This window comes from Microcaecilia unicolor, chromosome 6, assembly GCF_901765095.1.
Source record: "Microcaecilia unicolor chromosome 6, aMicUni1.1, whole genome shotgun sequence".
In the NCBI taxonomy this organism is placed as follows: domain Eukaryota; kingdom Metazoa; phylum Chordata; class Amphibia; order Gymnophiona; family Siphonopidae; genus Microcaecilia; species Microcaecilia unicolor.
In genome coordinates this window covers 27,831,041-27,858,386 of record NC_044036.1, presented here as the reverse complement: position 1 = coordinate 27,858,386, position 27,346 = coordinate 27,831,041, and the positions used below count along the sequence as shown (strand labels likewise).

At 45.9% G+C, this 27,346-nt stretch overlaps 1 protein-coding gene across 3 annotated transcripts in view; it reads right to left on the bottom strand.

The window, feature by feature from the left end:
* PODN (podocan) overlaps positions 1-27,346 on the bottom strand; it is an 86,359-nt gene that overhangs the window by 6,267 nt on the left and 52,746 nt on the right. For 2 of the 3 annotated variants that reach the window (XM_030207415.1, XM_030207417.1), the window contains exons 9-10: positions 25,879-26,027; positions 2,534-2,717 (exon numbers count right to left, since the gene is read on the bottom strand). In XM_030207415.1, the coding sequence (XP_030063275.1) occupies positions 2,570-2,717; positions 25,879-26,027 (297 nt within the window). In that variant the 3' untranslated portion in view covers positions 2,534-2,569. Of the gene's footprint in view, positions 1-2,532; positions 2,718-25,878; positions 26,028-27,346 lie in introns of those variants that run through there. The other variant, XM_030207416.1, reaches the window with a different exon arrangement.

Sequence of the window (27,346 nt, the reverse complement as noted above, 5' to 3'; positions counted from 1 at the left end):
GCGTTTAGCAAAATCCTGGCTTCTTCTGCAAACATATAGGAGTCCACAAAGAGGCCACACAGAGCTGCAACAGAGCAGACGCAAAAGAGGGCAGAGCAGCTGACAGAGCAGAGACTAATATGTGTGAAGGAAACAGCCTGTGCTTAGTTGTACTTCAAGCTATTGTGTTGAGCAAGAACACATTTCGACTGGGAGTGTGTATCCCAGGCACTCCTCCTCCCTGGTGCATTGTAAACCCTGATGCAGCCCATGCTTAGGTGAAACGTGGACCACGTTGGGTAGTTTTAAATAAAGACCTCATTTTATACACTGGATTTGGATCTTCTCTCCCTTGCAGACATTCTGGAGAATAAGTTTCAAGTATGCTTTCTGGAAATCTTGCCTTTACTTTTGAATAGACTTCTGCAGTAGAAATGTCCTTGTGCAGAAAAATCAGATTTTTGTTTGTGAACTGGGGTTTCAACACTTGATATTCCAACTGGCAATGAAACTGTATCACAATCCTGAGTATATGAACTAGGCGTGATGCAAAGGGTTTGAATTTAGCCTTAGGGCCAAAGAGTATTCTTTACTCAGAAAGAACCTAGAGGAGAAGAAACTGGTTTTCATTATCCAAAGTTAAAAAAGCAATGCTCAGCATAACCTTCCCCTTCTCCATTGCATCCCTTGGAAAGATCTGATACAGTATGTCTTCCTTCGGACCCCCCCCCCCCCCCCCCCCCCCGCTTTATAGGTAATCCATCTTCTGCATTACAAGCACAGGTATGTGTAGAAGACCTTTGAGTGGAGGTAGTGGCGTACCCAGGAATTTTTAACAGGGGGTGCATCTCCCAATCCCCCCCCCCCCTCCATTTCAGTCTTCACACGGGCAGCGGCAGTGGCACTCATAGGCTGCCTGCGGCCTGCACCGGGACTTTCTCTCTGAACCGTACTTCCCTTCACAAAACAGGAAGTTGCATCAGAAAGGGCAGGATGGTTCAGACAGAAAGTCCCAGTGCAGGCCGCAAGCAGCCCAGGCAAAAAAATGTAGCGGAGGTGATTTTAAGGTACGGGCAAGGGGGGGGGGGGGGGGGGGTGGAGAGAGAATTGCAGAGATTTGTGGGGAAGGGAAGTGAGAAATGCCAGACTGTGTGCAGAGGGCAGGAGGGAGAATGCAGATCAACTGTCCAACAGGAGGTGCCATATGCAACACATGCACCTTGAACAGACATGCCACTGAAGAAAGGTATATAACTGACACTGGCGTACCAAGGGGGGGCGGTGGGGGCGGTCCGCCCCGGGTGCACGCCGCTGGGGGGGGGGGGTGCCATGCGCCTATTGGCTGAGTCCGCTCGTTCCCTCCCTGCTGCTCCCTCTGCACGGAACAGGTTACTTCCTGTTCCAGGGTAGAGCGGGAGCAGCAGGGAGGGAACGAGCGGACTCAGCCAACAGGCGCGCGGCACGGCACCCCCCAGGCAGGTAAAAATGCACCCATGGGGAGGGTGTAATTTTGCCGGTGGGGGGGGGGTGTAATTTCACCAGTGGGGGGGCTGCGCTGCACCCGGGGGGGGGGGCGCATTGGCGATCCGCCCTGGGTGTCAGGCAGCCTAGGAACGCCACTGATAACTGATGCTGATTCTGACCCTAATTACTGAGAAACAGACCCCCAAAATGAAAAGAGAAATCTACTAAACACTGTACAATGTACCTTTTTTGATGATGGAACCTCAAGTTAATGATGACAAACAAGCTTTCTTTTCCTACGGATAGACATAGTCCATGGGTACTCTTTAGCCACAGACATTAGATCCATGTTCTTAAATCAAGTGCACATGCACTTTACTTTGAAACTTGCTGCGAATCAGGACTGGTGTTAGGGATGTGCAAACCGGGGAATTGCCCTAGGCTCCCTGACTAGGTGGGGCCTCCAATCTGTCTAAAACTTGAGGAGATACAGCCTGCTGGTGGGCTTTAGGGGCCATTTCTGCCCTGGGCCCCAGCATCTGTAACACTGGCCCCGCTGCAGGAACAACAATTTGTAGCTCCGTCATGTGTATTCTACGGCCAGTATTTTCCTTCCTTGACCTAAACCCACTCTTCAGTTCTTCTGAAAGATCGCATGTTGTGGAGCGTGGATGCACTTACGCAGTTTTAACCACAATGGGCGAGGGAAATTTTCAGGCAACCAATTTACCAGGTAAATCACCATTACCCTTGAAGGTGGCTTAGAAAATTGTCTTCCTGCACCCTTGAATTTATATATTTTGAATTCTTGTTTGGGATGGGACCAGAATTTTAACTGACACAGCACTGCAGTGTCCTGCCGTTCGTTATTCATTCCGTGGTACTACTTTGAGTATCCTACTCTGGATTTCTCTCAGCATCTTAAGGTAGTCTGCTGCAGCCCCCTCTTATCTTATGGTGCCAATGACAAGGCCCTGTAGCGGTGACCCTCAAAAAAGGCAGAAGACTTTTCTGGCATCATTATATTCTTGACCGAGTCTGTACAATGTTTCTTTGGGTTGCCAGGAGGGGCTTTCTGGCTTTTACCTACCGAGTATCGCATAGTATATCTGCACCCTTGCACCATTTATGTCTCTTGGTCTTCCTCGTCCTCCTCTTCCGAACTCACTGCTTTCTTTGAGAATTCAAAGTTTCCTTCAATATCCAGCACCTGTAGCTTCCGGAGCTTTCTAAAGGCAATATCTTTCACTGCGCCCACCACCAATGCGTTAAACCTGCAAATTCAAGATAATAATGAAAAATTAGTACATGCATGATTCATGAAAGCCTGGTTGTCTAGAAAGGGAAGAGCTCTGAGTTGTCCAATCAGCCATCACTTTTCCTACCCACCCTGCAGTTGTTTCCCTAGAATAAATACTCCTGAACTGGGAATGTCCATGAAGAAAGCTTTACTGAAAGACACAGCTCAGTTATGGTAGTGAGAAATTGTCATGCCTTTGATATCAAATCCTAGAATGACCATCCATAATATTTCCTGCATTACCTTCTAGGAAGTTGGTTAAAACATTTTGTTTTTCAAGTTTTTGGTGAACTCTGTTTTTTTGAGTGGTTATGTTTGGTGTTTGTTTTTATATCTTGGTTTTTATGTGGATTTTATATTTGTTGTTTTATTTATAACTCACCTACAGTGTCTTTATTGATAAAAAGACACAAACAAAATTTGATTAAGGGGTCCATTTTCAAAGGCCAGGAGATTCTGGCCATTTAAATTGCTTGGCCCAGGCTAACCGGGTATATTCAGCAGCATTCAACTGGACAGTGCCACTGAATATACCCGGTTAGTGCCAGGAGTGGAGTCGGCACTTAACCGGATAAGTTAACCGGATAAATAGGACTGTATAAAACACAGTCCTATCTTTATCCGGTTAAGTGTTGACTATCATACTTAACCCAAGTGTTATCCAACTATGTATAACTGGATATTCAATGCCTGTGCCCGGACATGACTCGGTATTTAATAACTGGGGATGCTGCCGGTGGGGACAAAAAAACGTATACCACCGCCAGCTGAATATTGACTCCTAAATGAATACATTTAGTATGATACATCAGCCAATGTATCCCAACCCCTGCAGCGGATGTGTCACCCTAAGGTTTGTGATTTGGAAACATCCATAAACGTCCTGAGATCTGCAGAATGGAACCCAGCTACCTCTCTCTTTTCAAAAGTAAAGCCCCACGTTAACACAGTGGGACATATTTCAATTACTCTTTCAACTTTCATCACTAGGGATCTCTGGCTCCATTTTCCAATGGTTCCAGTCTTTCCTCTGATGCTTATAATCTGCCTTTCCAGACTAGCGCTCAAAGGGAACGTACAATGTAAACAATCAACGTCAGGAAATCAGCACTAGAAAAACAGTCTGCTGAGAATAATCAGGTCCAGACTCCGCATACAGATAAGGAGCAGATGCTGGTCCAATCTAAACCCTTCTTCAGAGAAGAAATTCTGGATCAGAGATGGGCAAGGTCAAAAAAAAACCCAGAGAGGAGATGCCAAGCCACACATAGACCTGATGGAAATACAAACAAAAATCAAAAAGAACTACAGAGTACATAACACACACATGCTGTATATATGGATTTCTATTAGGGAATGGTAATCAATAGAAATCAAACAAAATAAAACATGGAAAAGAAAATAAGATGATACCTTTTTTATTGGACATAACTTAATACATTTCTTGATTAGCTTTCGAAGGTCGCCCTTCTTCGTCAGATCGGAAATAAGCAAATGTGGTAGATGACAGTATATATAAGTGAAACATCCAAGCATTTCATTGACAGTCTAACAGGGTGGGGATGGGTAGGAGGTATGTGTTTCAAGCTGGGTGGCTGAAACTTAAAACACAAGCTAATCAGAAGTAAACTCCCAACACAGACTGAAAAAGAAGAGAATGGCACACATCCTTGCAATATATCCAGCTGCAAACTATGCCAAAACATCTCACAGGACCCCACAGTCATCCACAAAGGAAAAATATTCAACATTAAGGAATCTTTCACGTATTCATCTTCCAATGTGGTATATATCATTCAGTGTAAAAAATGTAACGAAGGATGCTAAAGACAAGATTTAATTTACATAGACATCACATGAACAATACTGGTGCCAGCCGGGTTCCCACCCCTGTGGGCCAGCACTTTACAAAACCAGATCACTGTACCAGTGACTTCATATTAAGAATCCTGAAAGGTAACTTTAAAACAATACAGGAACGTAAGACCTTTGAAGCCAGAATGATTGAATATTTTGACACCCAACAGACAGGACTTAACAAAGATCTGGGTTTTCTAGCCCACCATAAACCATAAAGTTGTATTGCTATGTTTATCACCCTCCTCTCACCTATCCACCCCAATCCTGTTAGACTATCTCTGAAATGCTTTGATGTTCCCATGCATACCTCCTACCCACCCCACCCTTCCTAGACTGTCATTGAAATGCTTTGAAGCTTCACTTATATATACTATCAACTAACACATTTGCTTATCTCCGATCTGACGAAGAAGGGCAACCTTCGAAAGCTAATCAAGAAATGTATTAAGTTATGTCCAATAAAAAAGGTATCATCTTATTTTCTTTTCCATGTTTTATTTGGTTGATTTCTATTGATTACCTTTAAAAGTGGACTAACACGGCTACCACACCACTCTATTAGGGAATGGCAAAGCCCGGCCAGGTCCTCTCAGATATGCAGAAATCAAAGCAGAATGACATGAGCAGGGAATGCTCAGTCATTCTTGCCTTACACTCCTCTCAGAACAAGCGCTATGAGCTGGTGCCTGCCTTGCCCTGACTTGGAAGTGTTTTTCAAGACATTCCAGCATCTGGGTCTGATTTCACATCCTACTGAAATGTCTGGGGAAAGGCCCTGTAAGAAAGAGGATGGGAATGGAGGACAGCTCCTCTCAGTCCTCAAGCTTAAGTGCTCTAATTGAAATGTTATGGCTTGTTAATGTTTATGATGTGTTCAGTCATTTGTTTTCTTAATTACTCTAGAGAGACAGTGTTCTCCTCACTAATGAGAAGAAACAGATGGAGGAGACACACAGCAGTCAAACGGACATTTTGTAAAAATGGTAGTTTTGTTTTCTGCTCCCCGATTCTTTTATTAATATCATGACTTGTATAGGGCACACGAGATGCAGGTAAGTGCACAGAGACACACAGAGGCAATTCTGTAACATGGCACAAACATGTAGATACCACATTACCACAGGTAGTGGCATGTAAATGTTCATGTGGAACGCTAGCATAAACCCTGTCACAAGGGGGCACCTATGAGCCTGCTTGAGTCCAGAAATTTCTCCAGCATGCCCTCTCCTTGCGGTCAGTGCAGTGAGAGTCCCTCTTCAGCCTATTGCCTTTTTTTGAGCCCAGTTTAGAGAGTGAGTCAACGACTCTTTAATAGAGCCAAAAACTTTCATTCTTCTTCAGCAGCAAGTGTTCGTTCCTGCTTATCACGATACATAGTTTCATAAACCTTAGCTTTTCCACCTTAAATGGCTGCAGGGGGTGGATGTGTGAGTGACACTTGGAGGGCTACTCCGGCTGTGAAGAACTAAAGCCGGTGCCAGGCAGACTTTGTAGGTTGGTGTCTGTATATGGCAATCCAAATTAGGATAGGTTGGAAAGGGCTGGAATTGAGGACTGTGCTGGGCAGACTTTTACAGTCCGGGTCCCGCAATGACAAGAGGGATAGGATAGGCTGGAGTGAGCTTTGACGGCAACTCCAGTAGATGGAACATGAGCCGTGCAGACTCCTACGGTCTATGTCCCAGAAACGCCAAAGAGACTTGTGATAAAGTATATAATATTCATTGTTAATTTAATCATGAATTGATAATGAGTGTGACCGCTGGGCAAACGGAATGGACCGTTCAGGTCTTTATCTGCCATCATTTACTCTGTTACTATGTAACCTCAGATTAACCTTTCCAGAAAACTACAATACCACTTAGTACAGTTAGCCAGCCCTCTGATTTGGGGGGGGGGGGGGGGGATGCTTTCCCTCTCTCCTCATACATTAAAAATATCTTTGCTCACGAGGATGCTGAGGCCCTGCCAGCCAAAGAAATTTGATGCCAGGCCACTCTTCCCTCCTCCTCTTGGTGGGATGCCTCCAAAAGCCAACTCCTGGACTCCCCGAGCAGGCTCAGTTCTTGCATGAACAGAGCATGCACTAGGACCCTCAGTATCGGCGGCTGGAGGCACACTGCTGACTTCCTGTTTCCTGCAGCAGCAAAAGGAGAAGGGGAGTAGCTTGGCAGCGAATTTCTTTGGTTTTCTTTGGCTGGTGGAGCTAGGGTTACCATACGTCCGGATTTACCCGGACATGTCCTCTTTTTGAGGACATGTCCGGGCGTCCGGACGGGTTTTGGCCAGCCTGCCCATTTGTCCGGATTTCTGGACAAATGGGCGGGTGAAGTGCATGCAGGCGGCGGACCTCTCCTCCCCTTACTCACGATCTTCCCTGGTGGTCTAGTGACTTTGAGGCAGGAAAGAGCCCCCTCTTTCCTGCCCGGCGTGCTGCTCTGCATCCTGTATGCTGTCTGTGACAGTCTCGGCGAGATTCAAAATGGCCGCCGAGAATTGAAGTCTTGCTAGGCCGCTTCAATTCTCGGCGGCCATTTTGCATCTCGCCGAGACCGTCACAGGCAGCATACAGGATGCAGAGCAGCGCGCCGGGCAGGAAAGAGGGGGCTCTTTCTTGCCCCGAAGTCACTAGACCACCAGGAAAGATCGTGAGTAAGGGGAGAGGTGGTGACAGGGCCGGGGGAAGGGGAGGTGAGGTGAGGGGGTGACCAGGGGGAGGGGAAAATACGACGGGGGGGCGGAATGAGGTGGGACAAGGGGCGGGACGAGGTGTGGAAAGGGGCGGGGCGAGGGCGTGAAATGAGGGTGGGGTATGGGCGGGGCAAGTGTCCTCTTTTTTTTAAGGACAAAAAATGGTAACCCTAGGTGGAGCCTCGGCATCCTTGCCAGCCATTTAATGGGTGCTGCAGGTCTAGAGGGGCCTGAGCTCAAAGTGGGGGGGGGCTTAGGCCCCCAGGACCCCACCCCGCTCTGGTCTTTCCAGAGCACTTACCCACTGACCAGCTTTCATACTTCTCTGGGTTTCCTATCTCTAGGGAACCTTATCTCCTTTCTCCAGGCTTAATCTCTGGGCAGTACTTCTCCCTCTCCAGGGTACTAGCCTCTAGCAATTGCTTTCCCCGATTCACCTTCCTACTTTAACCTTAATGAGAAGAATTAGAGTAACTGGCTATGTCCATGCCTTGATAACATCATGACTAAGATTACTGTAATGCCCTGTACACTGGCCAAACCAAAAAGAGTTTGTATCAGCTCCAACTAATTCAGAGAGCTGCAGCACGACTGATAGAAGGCTGCAAGTGGCGTGACCACATCGCATCCTTCCTGCAAAAGCTACACTGGCTACCAGTACTTTACAGGGCTAAATTTAAAACTCTATGTTTGATTTTCAAGGTCCTCAAACAAAATGGGCCAGAGCACTTAAAGAGTAAGTTAGCCCTTTACACATCTTTAAGACCTCTAAGGCCCTCTCAAGGATCATCACTATCTGTACCTTCGTCAAAAGAAATTGTATGATTTGAAACCCGCCAACGAGCCTTCTCAGGGGTAGCCCCCACGCTCTGGAATTTAGTTCCAGAGGGACTACGTATAACTCAAGACTACCTCTACTTCAGGAAGCAGGTGAAAGCTTGGCTCTTCTCCCAAGCCTTTAATATATAGGGTGACTGACTATACTCCCATTCTGCACCTGGACTAGCTTGCAACACATACTGTAACTTAGATCAGTTCCTTATCTCTTGCTTAACTATACAACGAACTTGCCTTGACTTTAACTAACCCTCAAATTATCCCAACTGACTCTGTACCCTACACCATCATATATCTGCTCTTGGTCCCTCAGCTATATAGTAATGTAGGAGTATTTGCTGTGATCTCACCCACCCTGTGTGCATATGAGAGCACCTTTACAGACAAAATGGACGCTGCAACCTTTCACCTATATGTCTGGCTACCCACTGTGCAGAAGGCAGCATTTCAGCTTGTAAGAGATTTACTGAAGCCTGCACCACCTCCAAGGTCACTCTGCATCGGGGGAGAATGCCTGTCCCAGGGAGAGAGCTTACGAGATAAGACGGACAAAGGAAGCTTCATACAGATGCTGGGAGTACATGGGGGAATTATTTCTGATTGGCTCCCAGAAAAGGGATTGATCTGAGAAGCGGGAACAGAAGGACTAGTTCCAGAGAGGAGAGAGAAGCGAGAAGAACTAAGAAGAAGAACAGAAGAGGAGAACACTTGCATATCTGCAAGCACCTGATTTTCCTAAGAGACTTACTGATAATACCTGGCAAAGCTTTTCCCCAGGTTACAGCTGTCTAAAGGATCTATACTGCGTCTGTATCATCTGTGGCTGATCAAGACAAGTGCATCACCTGAGCTTGTGTGACCTCGCTGAGACCTTCGGCTGAGGCATTGGAAGGAATCTGATCTGGAAACCGGGACGGTGAGATCATAGTTTACTTCCTTCAGGCTGGGTTAGGTAATTAGTCTGGGCTCGGACCCATCAGATGTGTGACGTCAGGATTTATGATCTTTAGTTGCTGTTAGCCTAGTATAAGATTTGTGTGGTAATCATTAGGATCTTGGTATTGTGTTATCTGTCATTACAGATTTAGCCAATAGGATAATCATAGTTATTCTCTATTTTTGGTATCATTGTGCATGCAATCAGGAATTGCTAATGCTATAAGCTGATAAGAGTTTTCTATATTTTTGTATATAACGCTGTATAAATAAACTAATATATTCCATTGGTCTGTCCGTTATTTTCCATGCAGCTAATGTTGGGCAGAGGCCACGCCCCCTAGACATAAGCGAGTACATAGGTAGGAATTGGCCTCTTACAAAAACATATATATAATCCCCTACAAATTGGGGCTCTCGTCCGGGATGGTTAGGGCAGGAAGACAGCAGAAGTTAAAACTTTTTCTGAGTGTTTTCAGAAAGCTGGTTTGACTTTCTGTTTCTCTCTGCACGAACTGCAGTTCCACCCTAGCTGACGGCAGACTTTTGTTTATACAGCTGTGTTTTATTGCTGCAATTGGTTGACAGATTTATTACTCTGAGCTCCAAAGAAAGAAAAACTGTTTATCTAACTCTCTAAGGAAGGAAAGCAGGGTGTGTTTAGTCTTTAAAATGGCGACCGGCACTGTTGGCACATTGCCTGAAATTCTTCTGAGTGAACAGGAGAGGGGCGTGCTTAAAATACTACTGCCACTCTCTCAGAGCAAGTCTAAACCAACTCCTCCTACTGTAGAGTCTGTACGTGCTTTATTTGGTAGCAGGTCACCGAATAGCTCAGAAGCATATGCTACGGTTTTAAATACAATTATAAAAGAGAAACAGCATTTGTCACAATGGATGCTTTGTGAATTGGGCGTGTCTCTTTTGGCAGTCAAGGACTCTTTGATGAATGAGATAAGACAGATATCTGTACCTCTAACAGATCGCATAGCGGAGTTGCAGTTAGATTTGTCCCAGACTAGGGAAACTGTCCAGGAGCGAGACAGTGAGTTAGCTGCATTACGAGTTGATTTAGACACTGCCAGATCTGCTTTAGCAGGGACCAATGTAAGCCCCGCCCCACCTGACTCCTCTGAAGAGATTTGTACGGAGTGCCAGACACTGTATGATAAGTGTAAAACGTTGCAGTGTGACCTAACTGATTGTGAAGCACTCAATCACACATTAAAGCAAGAAATTGCCCAGTACCTCGAGTCTTTTGATGCGGTGCAAGAGAAATTTTCTCGGGTGACGGGTGCATTACACAACCAGATTGGGGAAACAGATAAGTTGCGGACATTAAATCGGGAGCTAAAACAGGTCTCAGAAGGTGTTCAGAGTGAGTTGCGCAGGGAGCTAGTGGCCACTCAAGAACAATCTATGTCTGTGTTTCAAAATTGGCACGCAGCCAAGCTAGAGTTGGCGGTGTTAAAAGAAAAGCAGGAGACAGTCTCACTACAATTAGAATGTACAGTGAAGGACAGAGATTCATTGTCTAAAGCATTAGAGGAGTGCACTGTTAAGATTTCCACAATGCAGCAAGAGCTTACGCAAATGGCTCAGGAAGAAGTACCGTATACCTTAGAGTTCCCCGACAGTTTTGCTGTGGGTCACCTCACGCCAGCTCCCGAAATGAACCGTTACGTGAGCCGGGAGGGACCCGAGTTAAACACACCCACTGGGGGCATGGCTCCGGCTCTTTCCCGCCCCTCTGTACAATTCAGCCCCATAGTGGCTGGTGAACGAAGCAGCAGACCCGAGACAGTGCCACACCCATTGGGGGCACGGGCCCAGGGACTGCCGGCTGAAATCATCAGCTCACTTGGACAGGTGCCTAGCTCAGGGCCTCAGCCTTCGGCAGATCCACCCAGTTTTAGCAACGCACCTGCCCCGAGGTTCTCTACACCTGGTAGTGATCAGCGGCATGTCAAGCCGGAACCCCAGAAAGGAATGTCTATGGAGAGGCAGGCATATGTTATAAAGATGCTACGCACCGTAATAGCGCCTTTTAAAGAGTCTGCCTTGGTATCCATAGAAACCCATCTTAAGGCAGTGCATGAACTCCTGCAAACCATGCACGTCTCTTCTGAGAATGATATCAGAGCCCTCCTCAAATGGACCTTTAGTACCGAGTGCCATGAAGTTCTAGATTTGATCATGTCTGATAACCCTGATTTACGGTCAGTGGAGCAAGCCTTAGCGAAGCGCTACGGTCTCTTTGCCAACTCTCTGGAAGCTAAGCGTGCAGCGTATACTATTAGTTGTAAGCCGGAGGAGAGTCCGCGGGAGTGGGCCCATCGCTTGAAGCGTGCATTTTACCAGGGGGGGGTCCCGCCTGACTCTAAAGATCTTGAATTTGGTGATTTCAGGGAACTTTTTATACAGGGTCTGCCTGATCCGATAAAGATTCCATTGGCAGGAAAAAACGCAGAACCCTATTCCAGCCTTCTAAAGCAGGCTGAAGGAATTTTTGAAATCTGCCGCGCCAAGCCAATCGCAGAGACTCCTAAACCGGCATCCAAGAGTCGCAACAGGGTGATACCACCCGCTGTTTGTGCGGTCACTTCCACGCTTTCTCTGGAAAACAAAGCGCCGAGACCAACTACGCCGCCGGGCTTTCAGGCCCTGCCGCGGGATGCAGCGCCCCCTATTGCACAGGAGGGACAGCAACACCCTAAAAAGAAGCGGTTTAATCAAAAGAAGTGGAATGCAGAGAAGATCCGCGCTATGCAAGCTCAGCTGGACCAATTGATGGCAAGATGTTCAATCGCGGAGTCTAGCAATGTACCTAAGACACCTCCATCTCATAAGAAGGTCAAATTCCAGAAGCAGAAGGACCAGTCTTCTAGACCGCCGACCCCTCCGGGGCTTAGTGTTAAATCTGTTGAGGTGGAACAGCCATCCTCTTCGGAGGAAGAACAAGCATGACTAGACGTGGCCACAAAACCTGTTACCGCAAGCGTCCCCACTGTCCACGTGGATGCGTTGTCGCCCATCAGTGAGGAGTCCCCCGTGAACCATGCTGCGTCGCAGCCCTCGAACCCGGAAGGGCCTCTTTCAAAAGACCCATCCCAGGAAGTCAGGTATTTTCTAGGTAAGCTTATATCTAAAGGTTACAGATATACCGTGGAGTTGTTAATTCAACAAGTACTTTCCTGTGAAGGTCTCCTGGATACAGCCTCAGAGGTGACTTTGGTCACCCAGGGCCTGTTTCAGAAACTAGAGGCATCTCTAGGGGGGGGTCAGGATGTGCTGCATGTCACACCGTGCGACTTGTCACTGGTGGCCTATGGCAATCAAAATATTGGAACTGTGGGACAGGTTTGGCTATCTTTACAGCTTGGACAGATGACCGTCAGGCACCCAGCCATCATCACTACCAGTGAGGGTGAAGAATTTCTGATTGGAAATGACCTTTTGAAGAGATTTCGGCCTGTTTTGGATTATGACGAGGAAACGATCTGGTCTAAAGTCACTCGACCCCTTAAATATGTGCGAGGGAGATACTGGCGTACAGTCAGTGATGCCAACTCTGTGGAGCTACAGGACACTCCCCTGCGGACTGATCTCCGGTGTTCCGCGGATCCGCCCATGCGGGAGCCTCCTTTGACAGATGCACTAAAATGGGGTCAGAAGCATGAAGAGCTGGTGCAACAAGCGGACCAACTAGAGATTGTTTCACAGGACTCAGCCAAGACGGATGACTTAACAGATACTGTGTCTCCCGCATCACTTGAAATCTCATCTCCTATCTCTGGTCCGGATTTTGCTCATCCTTGCCAGGTGACGGACATCACCCGGAAAGGCGATGAATTCACCATACCAGTTCAAGTGGCTAACACCCAATTGCTTCAAGCTACTTTACTGTTCACTAGTGATCTCTCCTACATCAGTGACTCTTTGTACAGCCAAATTCGTAAGTCTGTACAACTTCCCTTCAGCAGATGTTCCTCTACTTCGGTACAGGTACCGGGACAAGGCTCCAAGCCGCTTGACGGAATATGTGGCCTTCCCTTGACTGTGGGAAAGAAGACATTCACTCACCACTTCTCTATTGTCCGGGGCTTGAGGGAACCCTTATGTTTGGGGTCAGATTGCCTTGCACGACTGGGAGTTTATGTGGACCTGGTGAATCTTGTCCTGTGGAGTAGAATGCAGAACAACCCAGTGGAACTTGAACCTACGGCTGTTTGTTTGAAGTCTGGACAGACCATTCCCCAGGTCTGTGAGGTAGTCTGTGACAAGGATGTAACCATTCCAGGAAGAGTTCGGGATTTTTCCCTCAAGCTTCGCCTCGCCCAAGGACAACGTCTGCTGGATGATGTAGTGTTCTTTAACCCACATGCCCACTTTCGAGACCTTGGATTGGCAATTGGTGTTCTGCCATGTTTGGAGGTCACCGGTACCACCTTATACCTGTTGGTCACCAATCCACAGTCTGCTGAAGTTGAGCTATCTGCTGGAGATTCTTTTGGCTTTCTGGTTGGCCAGTCTTTCCATGATGTCGAGGTAAGTTTGCCTATCCTTGGCAGGCTGCCTTCTTCTTGGGACACCTGCCAGGGGGGGGAGACGACTGACAGTTGGTTTACCTCTCCCAGGGGCCTCATATCTCTCGAGTTTGTTTGGCCCTATGATGCGACGTGTGCTCAGGTACAGGTGGAAGATGACTTCTTGTTTCTGTCCAGGGAAATGTCTGTACCTCAGAAGCCTCGAAGGGTGAATTCTGTGGAAACCTCAACCTTGCAGGAGGACATTGAAGAACAGGTGGAAATTTCATCCAACCAACCTTTCTCAGAGTTTGATGCTATGGTGAAAGAGCAAGTGGAACAGGCTGATGCTTGTACTACTCACACAGAGAAGAGGAAGTTGACTCAGTTGTTGTACAATTACAAGGACCTTTTTGCTGTAGATTCGTATGACTGTGGACTTACGAACCTACATGTCACCAGAGTGCCTACGGAACCTGGTAGCAAGCCTGTCTTTGTGCGTCAGTATAAGATTCCATTGGCTTCCTATGAGTCTGTACAAGAGATTCTCAACACTTTGGAGACCAGGGGTATCATCAGACAATGCAACAGCACGTACAACTCCCCTCTGTGGCCTATCTTGAAAAAGAATAACAGCTGGAGAATCGCTCTGGATTACCGTCAGTTGAATAAGCGAGTACCCTTGTCCCGGTGGCCTATGGCTCCACTGGATCAGAACCTTGCAACCATCAGGGGGGCTAAGTATTTCACCAGCCTGGATTTGGCATCAGGGTTTTGGACAGTACCAGTCCATCCCCACGATCAGCATAAACTGGCTTTTACGTTTGGGAAGAAGCAGTATACGTGGAACAGGACACCCTTTGGGTTTCTCAATTCACCTGCTGAATTCAACATTTTCCTACACAAAGCCCTACCAGATGCTGAAGCTCGAGGAACAGTGGTCTATGTGGATGACATTCTGATCAAGAGTCCTACCTTTCAGGAACACCTGGAGGAGATGGAGCATGTCTTCACACAGTTGGCAGATGCTGGAGCTAAACTGACTCTTGCCAAAGGACAATGGTGCAGGAAATCACTGAATTACTTAGGGTATGAAATTTCTGCTGAGGGTCTGCGACCCCAGAAGAAGCGAGTGCAGTCTTTACAACAGTTGAAACAGCCCACCAATATCACTGAACTTCGTTCCTTTCTAGGAATTTGCAACTACTCCAGACAGTTCATAGATGAGTATGCGGAGATCACCCGACCGTTGGTCAAGTTGTTGAAGAAAGATACACCTTGGGTCTGGGGGCCAGAACAGAAATCTGCTATGCAGGAGCTGAAAGACAAGCTTAGCTGCTTCCCATGCCTCGCATACCCCGAGGGAGGTCGTGAGTTCTACGTGGACTTGGGATATTCCCAACACTCTATGAGTGCTGTCCTATATCAGAAGTATGACACGGACAAGAGGGTAGTGGCGTATGCCAGTAAAGGACTGACGGATGTGGAGAGGAAGTATTCCGACTGTGAGAAAGCGCTCCTGTCTACCGTTTGGGCTTTGCAACACTTCAGAAGTTACATCCAAGGTGAGAAGCTAATTGTGGAGACTTGCCACCAGCCCATCAGTTTCTTGGGTAGTGACCGAATTAAGACCGGTCGAGTGTCAAACAGCAAAATAGTCTCCTGGACATTGGCTCTGCAAGGTTGGCCTCTGGAGGTAAGGTATGCTCAGAAACATCGTAACGCAGTAGCCCAAGGTATGGCTGACCTACATGATTGTGCAGGACAGGATTCCATTGCAGGTATTCCCGAAGCAGATGTTCCCCCGCTAGAGAAAGAACCTCATCGACACCATCTGTATGATGAGCAGACTTGTGCTACTATGCCTAAGGTCTATGTAGATGGTTGTGCTTACCGTCGTGATACAGTCAAGGAATTGGTTGCAGGAGTAGGAGTGGTATGGGATCCAACCAATCTTGAAGAGACCCTGAAGCACAGCTTGGGCTCGCGAACTAATCAGTACGCTGAGATTGTGGCAGCTCTGGTGGCGGTACAGTCTGCAATTCAGAAAGGAGTCCGACAGTTGGTCATATGTACGGATTCGGACTATGTGAGACAGAATTTTGTGTCCCATTTGCCCATCTGGAAGCAGAAAAATATGTTAAATTCCAAAGGAAAACCAGTACATCATGGAAACTTGATCCAGATTTTAGATCAACTGGTAAGGGACCATGACATGACCATCTATTGGAAGAAGGTCAAGGGTCATGCAAAAGTTGACAGTCCCGACAAGCTGGGAAACGGCTTGGCCGATCACCTGGCCAAGGAGGGTGCGCTTACAGGAGAATTATGGCTACCCCCAGAAGTGGAGACTGCGACTGTCCATGCTGTCACCCGACGACAGGCGAAGCAGTCCAACGACACGCCGGTGGTCCAGTGGTGCAGTGAAATCCCATCCTTTGATCTTGTCATGGCACAGAAATCCGACCCGGTGATCGGGAGATTTTATGAGTACATATGGAATCCGCAAGACTGTTCCCTGACGGAAAAAGACAAGCAAGATGAGGAAATGAGGATCCTCTATGCCTCCCGAGAGAAGTTCAAACTTCACAAAGACCTGCTTATTCGGACGAGTAAGCATGGCATTGAGCAATGGGTGGTGCCTAAAGAATATCGAGGCATTATGTTGCAGCATGCCCATGACGAACCCTGTGCTGGACATCGAGGGGAGAATATCACCTATGAGACCCTAAAGCAAGTAGCTTATTGGCCTCACATGCGACAGGATGTACAGTTGTACACGCGAGGGTGTTTGACCTGTTGTCGTTTCCAGCCATCTTCACCATCTCACCGAGCACCACTTAGGAAGAAGGGTATCGCTATGCCCTGGTCGGATATCCAGATTGATTGGGTTGGACCTGTGGTTCGATCCACCCGAGGCAACAAGTACATGCTTACTGTCACCTGCATGTTCACTAAGTGGTTGGAGTGTCTGCCTGCACCCAACTGCACTGCAGAAACCACGGCTACCTTACTACTGAATCATGTGTTCAGCCGGTGGGGTTTGCCTATGCGAGTGGATTCAGACCAAGGTTCTCAGTTCACGGCAGAGGTGATTCAACAGATGTGGAAGATGCTTGGAGTAAAGAGTAAGTTGCACATAGCTTACCGACCTCAATCTTCGGGACAAGTGGAAAGAGCTAATCGCACCATCGTGACCATTCTGAAGAAGTATGTGTCATCCTCAGGTAAGAATTGGGACATGGTCTTACCATTGGTCCTTATGGCGATTCGTTCCACACCCCACCGTTCCACGGGAGTGTCTCCTTTTGAGATGATGACAGGTAGGGAAATGACATTACCAATTCATTTGTTGTACAGGACTAATGATGTGAACTTGTCCAGTGCTACCTCCACTCACGAATATGTCACCCATTTGCGTAAGCATTTGCAAAGTGCCTTTGCCTTTGCTCAGAAAAACTTGGAAAGTAGCGCTAGAGGTAGAAAAGCCTATTATGATCAAGGGACTACCTCTAAAGAATACCAAATTGGCGACAAGGTATTCTACTTCAATTTTGCCAGAAACAAGGTTAAAGAAAGGAAGTTTCTGCCTAGTTGGCGTGGTCCATTCCCAATAGTGGATAAAGCTTCACCTGTGGCTTACCAAATTTGCCTCAAGAAAAATACTAACGGTGAAGACACCCTTAAATGGGTCCACATCAATCAGTTGAGACCACGTCATCCCAGTCATTTGATTCCAGACGTATGTGTTGATGAAACGAACTGTACTAACACCCCAACAGCATAGTCTGTTTTCTTTGTACCTTGCAGATGCAGAAAAGAACCCTGATGATCGTGTTCCTGATCTCCGTGCTGCTGGGATCGTGGTCCAAGATGATCGAACCTGGTCCCATGTCTGGAGTTGTTCTGCAAGATACCCCTGGCTTCCTGATTACCCAGTCCCAGATTGTTCCACAGAAAGTAGTTGTGTCCCTTGACCCAATGCATGTACTACTGAAACATTTCAATATGAGTAACTTATCTCTGTCTGCCGTTACCTCTTCCTGGTTTCACAATTATATGCAAAATGCCCGTGCACAAGTGAAGAACATTTTGCATCAACTGGACAAAGTCATGGTACAACCTATGCAACCTTATAATTCCAGGTCCAGATCTAAGCGTTTTCTTGGTATGGCCGGTGGTTTGATTTTTTCTGCCATTGGTTCACTTTTTGGTATTTCCATGTCTGTTGCCAACGTAGTTTCTGTCCAAAAGCTGCAGGCCAATATACATGCCATCCAAGCAGACTTGAAAGCCATTGAGACCAAGTTGGTAGTCCAACAGAGCCAACTTGTTGCCCAGGGTAAAACTATTGCTGATACGGTCACTCTTGTGAATTTACATACACATAAAATTAGTGCTAACACAGCTGATTTGTTGACAATTAAAGGTACCATGAATGAAGACCGTGTGTTTATACAACCTGTTAAGGACCTTATTCAGGATTTATTTAGGGAAGTAGATACTAGTGTTAGTAAGCTAATGCAGGGACAGATACCTACGTACCTAATACCATCTGAGGTTGTTAAAGATGCCTTTGCCAAAGTTACCCGTTTGTCTATTGAACCGGTTCAAATTCAAATTGCATTTCATTTAGGTACTGCCCTTCCCCTTTATTTGGATATGGAGCGTATGGAAATTGCCTTCATCCTTAATTTGCCATTTATTATGCCTGAGAATGTATACCAGCTTAAACAAGTTGTAAATGTAGGTACCTGGCATGAGAATTTGTACCTTAATGTTGATACACCTAAGTATGTTGCTTACCAACAGGATGCTCCGCAACATTATTTGGTCCCTAACTTAGACCTTTGCCACAAAACTAAAGATGTTAATTGGCTATGCCCTGGTAAACCTTTCCTGAAAGACACAACAGAAGCTCTTTGTGGATTGTCCACAGAGAATGTCCAAGAGAAGTGTAAGGTCACTGTATCAAAATATGACGATTTTTCTGATACCACTGTAGCTGTACTGGATACGGTATGGTTAGTTAGCACACCTAGTACTGAACTTACTGTCACCTTTCAGAAGCATGATGTAATCAACCGTTACACTCTTCCTTGCAATGTGTGTGTGATCGCTGTACCCAAGTATGCTGTTGCCCATGTCGGAGGAGTTTCCCTGTTTTATCTTGACACAGACCCGGTTGTTTCTGAATTGGAAGTGCTTGATGTATTTCGTGGACATCCTATTGACTTTGCTATGGACCTTATACCATTTTTACAGTCCAAAGACTCTCACACTGTTGAATTATCTATTGACCATGAGACTCTCGAGGTTGCAGATTACAAACGTCGTTCATCTGATGTCATCCAGTTCCACATGTCCACTCACGTTGTCATCCCACTTTTGACCATCTCGTGGGTCATCATGCTCCTGTGTGCTGTAGTGTTTTGGAGAGACCTTCGTCATTTACGCTATCGCGTAAACACTTTGTCACCTACGGCAATGAGATTGCAAGACTTTATGTAATTACCTCTAACCAGAGTTTTGCCAACAATTTATTCCGTTTTCACTTTTATGTACTAATATGCTTTGCTTTGCATGATGTGATTTTCATGATCTATGTGATTATGGTTCATGATTTGTTTGATTAATTTCATGTGTTAAGACTTTTTGCCTAACTGCACATGCGGGTTCTATTATTCAGTATTTTGCTGTATTAGCATTTGTGATTTCCTTGTGAACATTATTTTGCTTAATTGAACTGTTTTGAAGAGTGTTAGTTTGCATTAGTTAAGATTTACTTTGAAACTTTTGTAGTTTTGACCATGAAGTTTGTACCTGAATCCTGACTGAACTGTCTGGCTTATTTTTGTAGTTAGGTTGGAGAAGGCCTTTACTCCTTTGTAGTAATTTCCATCTCCAAGGGGGGGAATCTGTAGGAGTATTTGCTGTGATCTCACCCACCCTGTGTGCATATGAGAGCACCTTTACAGACAAAATGGACGCTGCAACCTTTCACCTATATGTCTGGCTACCCACTGTGCAGAAGGCAGCATTTCAGCTTGTAAGAGATTTACTGAAGCCTGCACCACCTCCAAGGTCACTCTGCATCGGGGGAGAATGCCTGTCCCAGGGAGAGAGCTTACGAGATAAGACGGACAAAGGAAGCTTCATACAGATGCTGGGAGTACATGGGGGAATTATTTCTGATTGGCTCCCAGAAAAGGGATTGATCTGAGAAGCGGGAACAGAAGGACTAGTTCCAGAGAGGAGAGAGAAGCGAGAAGAACTAAGAAGAAGAACAGAAGAGGAGAACACTTGCATATCTGCAAGCACCTGATTTTCCTAAGAGACTTACTGATAATACCTGGCAAAGCTTTTCCCCAGGTTACAGCTGTCTAAAGGATCTATACTGCGTCTGTATCATCTGTGGCTGATCAAGACAAGTGCATCACCTGAGCTTGTGTGACCTCGCTGAGACCTTCGGCTGAGGCATTGGAAGGAATCTGATCTGGAAACCGGGACGGTGAGATCATAGTTTACTTCCTTCAGGCTGGGTTAGGTAATTAGTCTGGGCTCGGACCCATCAGATGTGTGACGTCAGGATTTATGATCTTTAGTTGCTGTTAGCCTAGTATAAGATTTGTGTGGTAATCATTAGGATCTTGGTATTGTGTTATCTGTCATTACAGATTTAGCCAATAGGATAATCATAGTTATTCTCTATTTTTGGTATCATTGTGCATGCAATCAGGAATTGCTAATGCTATAAGCTGATAAGAGTTTTCTATATTTTTGTATATAACGCTGTATAAATAAACTAATATATTCCATTGGTCTGTCCGTTATTTTCCATGCAGCTAATGTTGGGCAGAGGCCACGCCCCCTAGACATAAGCGAGTACATAGGTAGGAATTGGCCTCTTACAAAAACATATATATAATCCCCTACAGTAAACCGTACTGTAGAAAATCTTTATGTTAGTTGAATGTTCTAATGCATGCTTAGTAGGTGTATCATTAGTATTATGCTACTACTACTACTACTACTTATCATTTCTAAAGTACACAGCTAACGTTGTATTATATCTGCTGTTACATGTGTATATTTTTGATACGATTTCACGGTAGTTCTATTATTAAGTTTCAATTTACTGTTTTCATGTTTACCTCTTTTTATTGTATTTATGTTTATTCTTGGTCATTTTACTATTGTTGTGCTGTTAACAAAATTGTAAGTTTTATGTTAAACTGTACCTGCTGTACACCACCTTGGGTGAATCTCTTCATAAAAATGGTTAATAAATCCCAATAAATAAATAGGAAGAATAATTTGAAGCAAGGGCTATTTGAAGTGAGTAAAGCTACAAGGACTGAGAGACTTCTTAAACATTTGCATAAGAAACAATCCATAGGTAGGCTGAGGTTAACTGAAGGGACCAATCATCTTAATTGGTGAATCAGTAAAAAATGAAATATGTTCCCCAAAATCAGTCTGTAAAAAAAAAAGCTGAGAAAGGTTTGCAAGGGGCAGGGTCACAGAGAATGAAGGGCTTTAATCACAAGTTGGTACCTGCTTTTGCAACAGGGGCGTAGCCAGACACCCAATTTTGGGTGGGCCTGGGCCCAAGATGGGTGGGCAGAAGAACCTCGCTCCGTCCCACACATGATTTGGTCTCTCCTTCTCTCGCCTGCATGCCATGCTGAGGCATATTTTCATAGCACTAGAAACCTATGGAACTTTGGAAGGCTAACCAGCTTATAATCGAAAGACAAAAACGCCTATATTGCGACCTAAATCGGGAGATAGGCGTTCATCTCCCAAAAACGAATAACGCGGTATAATCGAAAGCCGAACTTGAACGTTTTCAACTGCACTCCATCGCGGAAGCGTACAAAGTTGACGGGGGCGTGTCGGAGGCGTGGTGAAGGCGGGAATGGGGCGTGGTTATCACCCGAACAGAGATGGGCGCCTTTCGCCGATAATGGAAAAAAAGTATGCGTTTGTAGCTAGAATTTAGGGCACTTTTCCTGGACCCTGTTTTTTCACGAATAAGGCCCCAAAAAGTGCCCTAAATGACCAGATGACCACCAGAGGGAATCGGGGATGACCTCCCCTGACTCCCCCAGTGGTCACTAACCCCCTCCCACCACAAAAAATTATGTTTCACAACTTTTTATTTTCACCCTCAAATGTCATACCCACCTCCCTGGCAGCAGTATGCAGGTCCCTGGAGCAGTTGTTAGGGGATGCAGTGGACTTCAGGCAGGTGGACCCAGGCCCATCCCCCCCCTACCTGTTACAATTGTGCTGCTTAATGCTTAGTCGTCCAACCCCCCCCCCCCCAAACCAACTGTACCCACATGTAGGTGCCCCCCTTCACCCCTTAGGGCTATAGTAATGGTGTAGACTTGTGGGCAGTGGGTTTTGAGGGGGATTTGGGGGGCTCAACACACAAGGGAAGGGTGCTATGCACCTGGGAGCTCTTTTACCTTTTTTTTTGTTTTTGTAACAGTGCCCCCTAGGGTGCCCGGTTGGTGTCCTGGCATGTGAGGGGGACCAGTGCACTACGACTCCTGGCCCCTCCCACAAACAAATGCCTTGGATATATTCGTTTTTGAGCTGGGCGCTTTCATTTTCCATTATCACTGAAAAACAAAAACGCCCAGCTCACAAATTGTCGAATAAAACATGGACGTCTATTTTTTTCGAAAATATGGTCCGGTCCGCCCCTTCACGGACCCGTTCTCGGAGATAAACGCCCATGGAGATAGACGTTTTCGTTCAATTATGCCCCTCTAAGTGTTTTGAAAATATGCCTCATGGTCTCTCAAACATCTCCCCTCTCCCATATACCTTTTAAATAGCAGATTTTCACCAGCAGCGAGCAGCAACTAATACACACTGCTCATGTTGGCCCCACACCCTTCCCTCTGATGCAACTTCCTGTTTCCGCCTAGGCAGAAATATATCAGAGGGAAGGCTGTGGGGCCGGTGCGAGCAGTATGTATGTCACTGCTCACTGCTACTTACAAGGTATGCAGGAGGAACACTTGTTGGGAGTTTTCGGCTGGTGGGGCTTGGGGATCCCTGCCAGCCACATCATAGGTATGCTGCTACTGGGTGGGCCTGAACCCAAAGTGGGTGGGCCCAGCCTACCCTTGGCTACGCCACTGTTTTGCAAAGTTCAGCTACAAGACGCAATGGGCTCTTGTCTCATTTATATTACTTAGCTAAATTTTGCAAGAAAAGTTTTATCTGTTCCGAGTTGTGGCAACACGTGAGAAACATGTGTCTTCTTCAAGTACCAACCACAGGATTTCCAAGGTCCTGATGGCCTACATCGGAAGTCTCCTATGAACTTCCTGGAGGGGCCTCTGATCTCTGGTGTCTAATAACCCCCACCCCACCCCCAACTTTTAGGTGTTCAGGGGATCAACCAATGTGTCACCACTCAGGTTGCTTCCAAAATGGCTAGTGCCTAGAAATGCACAATTTACTTTCAGCACATATCTGAATCCCCTGAAGCAGTTAAAGCGGAACAGGGAGCCCTTTTTGGAATACTGGCATGATACCAGACTTTGCATATTGTTGATGAGTACTCATTGAAAAGATAAGTGTTATTTTGAAATGTTGCAGTCTTCCATATAATTTGAGTGAAGCATGGACCATTTTTGTTGTCTTTTTCTGGGTAAATAAGAGCTCTCCTATTTGGACAGGTGGAGTTTTTTTCTAACCTATAATTTATAGATGTTAGTAATGGTGGTATATCAAATTCTACAATAAACAATACAAGTCCAACTTGAAAGCGTTTTGCATTGCGGTTGTGAAATTTTTCATTGAGGTCTTTTTTTCTCCACTCTCATATTTTTTATTTATAATTTGGTGTCTAAGGGGCCATTTTACTAAGCTGCCTAGGTGCCTATCCTGCTTTTAATCGAATGAGAAAAACGCCCAAGTTCCGACCTAAATCGGGAGATGGACGTTTATCTCACAAAAACGAATAACACGGTTTAATCGAAAGCCGAACTTGGACGTTTTCAACTGCACTCCATCGCGGAAGCGTACAAAGTTGACGGGGGCATGTCAGAGGCGTGGTGAAGGCGGGACTGGGGCATGGTTATCACCCGAACAGAGATGGGCGCCTTTCGCCGATAATGGAAAAAAAGTATGCGTTTGTAGTTAGAATTTAGGGCACTTTTCCTGGACCCTGTTTTTTCACGAATAAGGCCCCAAAAAGTGCCCTAAATGACCAGATTACCACCAGAGGGAATCGGGGATGACCTCCCCTGACTCCCCCAGTGGTCACTAACCCCCTCCCACCACAAAAAATGATGTTTCACAACTTTTTATTTTCACCCTCAAATGTCATACCCACCTCCCTGGCAGCAGTATGCAGGTCCCTGGAGCAGTTGTTAGGGGATGCAGTGGACTTCAGGCAGGTGGACCCAGGCCCATCCCCCCCCTACCTGTTACAATTGTGCTGCTTAATGCTTAGTCGTCCAACCCCCCAAACCCACTGTACCCACATGTAGGTGCCCCCCTTCACCCCTTAGGGCTATAGTAATGGTGTAGACTTGTGGGCAGTGGGTTTTGAGGGGGATTTGGGGGGCTCAACACACAAGGGAAGGGTGCTATGCACCTGGGAGCTCTTTTACCTTTTTTTTTGTTTTTGTAAAAGTGCCCCCTAGGGTGCCCGGTTGGTGTCCTGGCATGTGAGGGGGACCAGTGCACTACGAATCCTGGCCCCTCAAACGAACAAATGCCTTGGATTTATTCGTTTTTGAGCCGGGTGCTTTCATTTTCCATTATCGCTGAAAAGCAAAAACGCCCAGCTCACAAATTGTCGAATAAAACATGGGCGTCTATTTTTTTCGAAAATACGGTTTGGTCCGCCCCTTCACGGACCCGTTCTTGGAGATAAACGCCCATGGAAATAGACGTTTTCGTTCGATTATGCCCCTCTGTGCGTGCCCAACACATGTCAATTTGGAGTTATGTGGCCCTTGCGGTAATTTCATTTTTGAAGTGCGTCCGCTATGTGCGCTGGAAAATAATTTTTATTTTCTGGCACGTGGCAGAAACCGGGCGGTAATCGTCATTCTACACGTGTAGACAATTACTGCATGGTTAACATGCGAGACCTTACCGCTAAGTCAATGGCTGGCGGTAAGGTCTCAGACCCAAAATAGACGCGTGCCAATTTTAATTTTGCTGCATGTCCATTTTCACCAAAAATGGATCTGCGCGCGCCCAAAACACACGCCTACACTACCGCAGGCCATTTTTCAGCGCATCTTAGTAAAAGGACCCCTGTATGTGATTTAATTAAAAACAATTTAAGTGTGTGGAACACTCATAATTGTTTTGTCTGAGTAGCTAAATTCTGATGCACAAAACTAACAATGGACAAAGCCAGACATAAGATGAATGCTCATTAAAACCTTTCTTCCCAAGAGCAACTTTTCGATACCTAATACAATCAATGGTCCTAAGCCATGCAGATTATCGCAACGGAATCTACGCAGGCTGCAAAGAACAACTCATTAAAAAACTCCAGACCGCCCAAAATACAGCAGCCAGGCTGATATTCAGCAAAACACGCTTCGAAAGTGCCAAACCCCTCCGAGAAAAGTTGCATTGGCTCCCAATCAAAGAACGGATCATCTTCAAAATCCGCACCTTAGTCCACAAAATCATGTACGGCGTAATCCCAGGATACATGACGGACCTTATAGACTTACCAATAAGAAACAAAGTCAGATCATCAAGATCCTACCTAAACCTACACTACCCAAATTGCAAAGGACTGAAATACAAAACAACTTACGCAGCCGGCTTCTCCTACATAAGCGCACAACTATGGAATGGGCTCCCAAAAGCTATGAAGACAATCCACGACCACTTGAACCTCAGGAAATCACTAAAAACCTACCTCTTCAAAAAGGCCTACCCCAACGACCCCACGTAACCCTCTTCACCTACCAACACAGCATGACTATGATCGAACAGAACGTCACGCAATCTTCATTCATTCCGACCCTCCACTTATTCTTCATACGATCACTATACAACTTTGTATTTGTTATCCATTGACTGGGCAAACGCCTTTCACGGTACTATGTAAGCCACATTGAGCCTGCAAATAGGTGGGAAAATGTGGGGTACAAATGAAACAAACAAACAAATAAATAAATAAATCTTAGATCTTTTGTATATCGGCTACATCTTTGGTATTTTCATGTCTAAACCAAGCCTATATTCCTCATGATGGTACGTTTGCTATTTATGGTACTGTACCTGAGGAAGATTCCCTTTATGTTTGGTGTGGCATCAAAGGCATTCTCTGGCACTGTTGCAATCTTGTTGTGTTGTAGGTACAGGTACTCCAGGGATTCCGGCAGGTCTGCAGGGATGTGGGACAGCTGGTTGCCAGACAAATCTAGCAACTAAAAGAAAGAGAATAGCAAACATATAAAAGAAATGTCCTTTGATAGCAGTTTAAGGCTTTTAGATTACTTAGTATATACAGGACCTGATTCAAGATTTGGGCAAACATAACGAAGAAAATGTGCAGAAAGCCTGTAACATAATAGATGACGGCAGCTAGGGTTTCTGGCACAGCTTTGGAATGGTGTGTCCTGAAAGTTCTGGAAAGGAAAAAAAGTCCAGCAGAGAACATTACTGAACCAAGAATGGGGTCAGAAAGATATGGGGTCCTTTTGCCCAGTCTTTTAACACTTTTAGACAGAGGGCCCACAGAAAGCTTTGCTTGCATGAATTTTTCTCTGTGGATTTGTTTTGACAAAATTAAACTTTTAGACAGATTTGCCATTTCAAAATTGTACAGAAAACTGCCCCCCCTTTCCCCCAAATGTTAAATAAGACCAAAAGCTCTACATAAACAACTACTACTTGTCATATCTATAGCGCTACTAGATGAACGCAACGTTGTACACTTGAACATGAAGACAGTCCCTGCTCGACAGAGCTTACAATCTACTTAGGACAAACAAACAGGACAGATAAGAGATAAGGGAATTACTAAGGTGGGGATGATAACAACAGTGAACTGTCTTCACATCTGTGTGCTCTGGAACCATCCATTATCCATCCGCCCCTCCATCCATCCAACCATCCATTCACCTGTCCATCTATACAGTCACCTGTCCATTCATCCAACCATCGATCCACCATTTCATCTGCCAATCCTTCCACCTCTCTATCAATTCACCTTCTCAGCCCTACACCTGCCCATCCATTCATCCATCCATCCATCCATCCATCCATCCATCTACCTCTCCTTCAATCCATTCATCTGTCCATCTATCCATCCATCTGCCAAGCCATCCAGCTGTCCATCCATCCATCCATCTCTCCATCTATCAATTCATCTACCAATCCACCTTCCATCCATCCACCTATCAATTCATCTTCTCATCCCTACACTTGCCCATCCATTCATCCATCCACCTGTCCATCCATCCACCTCTCCTTCAATCCATTCATCTGTCCATCATTTCACCTGCCAATCTATCCACCTGTCCATCCATCCATCTCTCCATTCAGCTGTCCATCCGTCCATCCATCTCTCCATCCATCATTTCATCTGCCAATCCATCCACCTGTCCATCCACCTCTCTATCAATTCACCTTCTTATCCCTACACCTGCCCATCCATTCATCCATCCACCTCCCCATCCATCCACCTCTCCTTCAATCGATTTATCTGTCCATCCATCCATCTATCTGCCAATCCATCCACCTG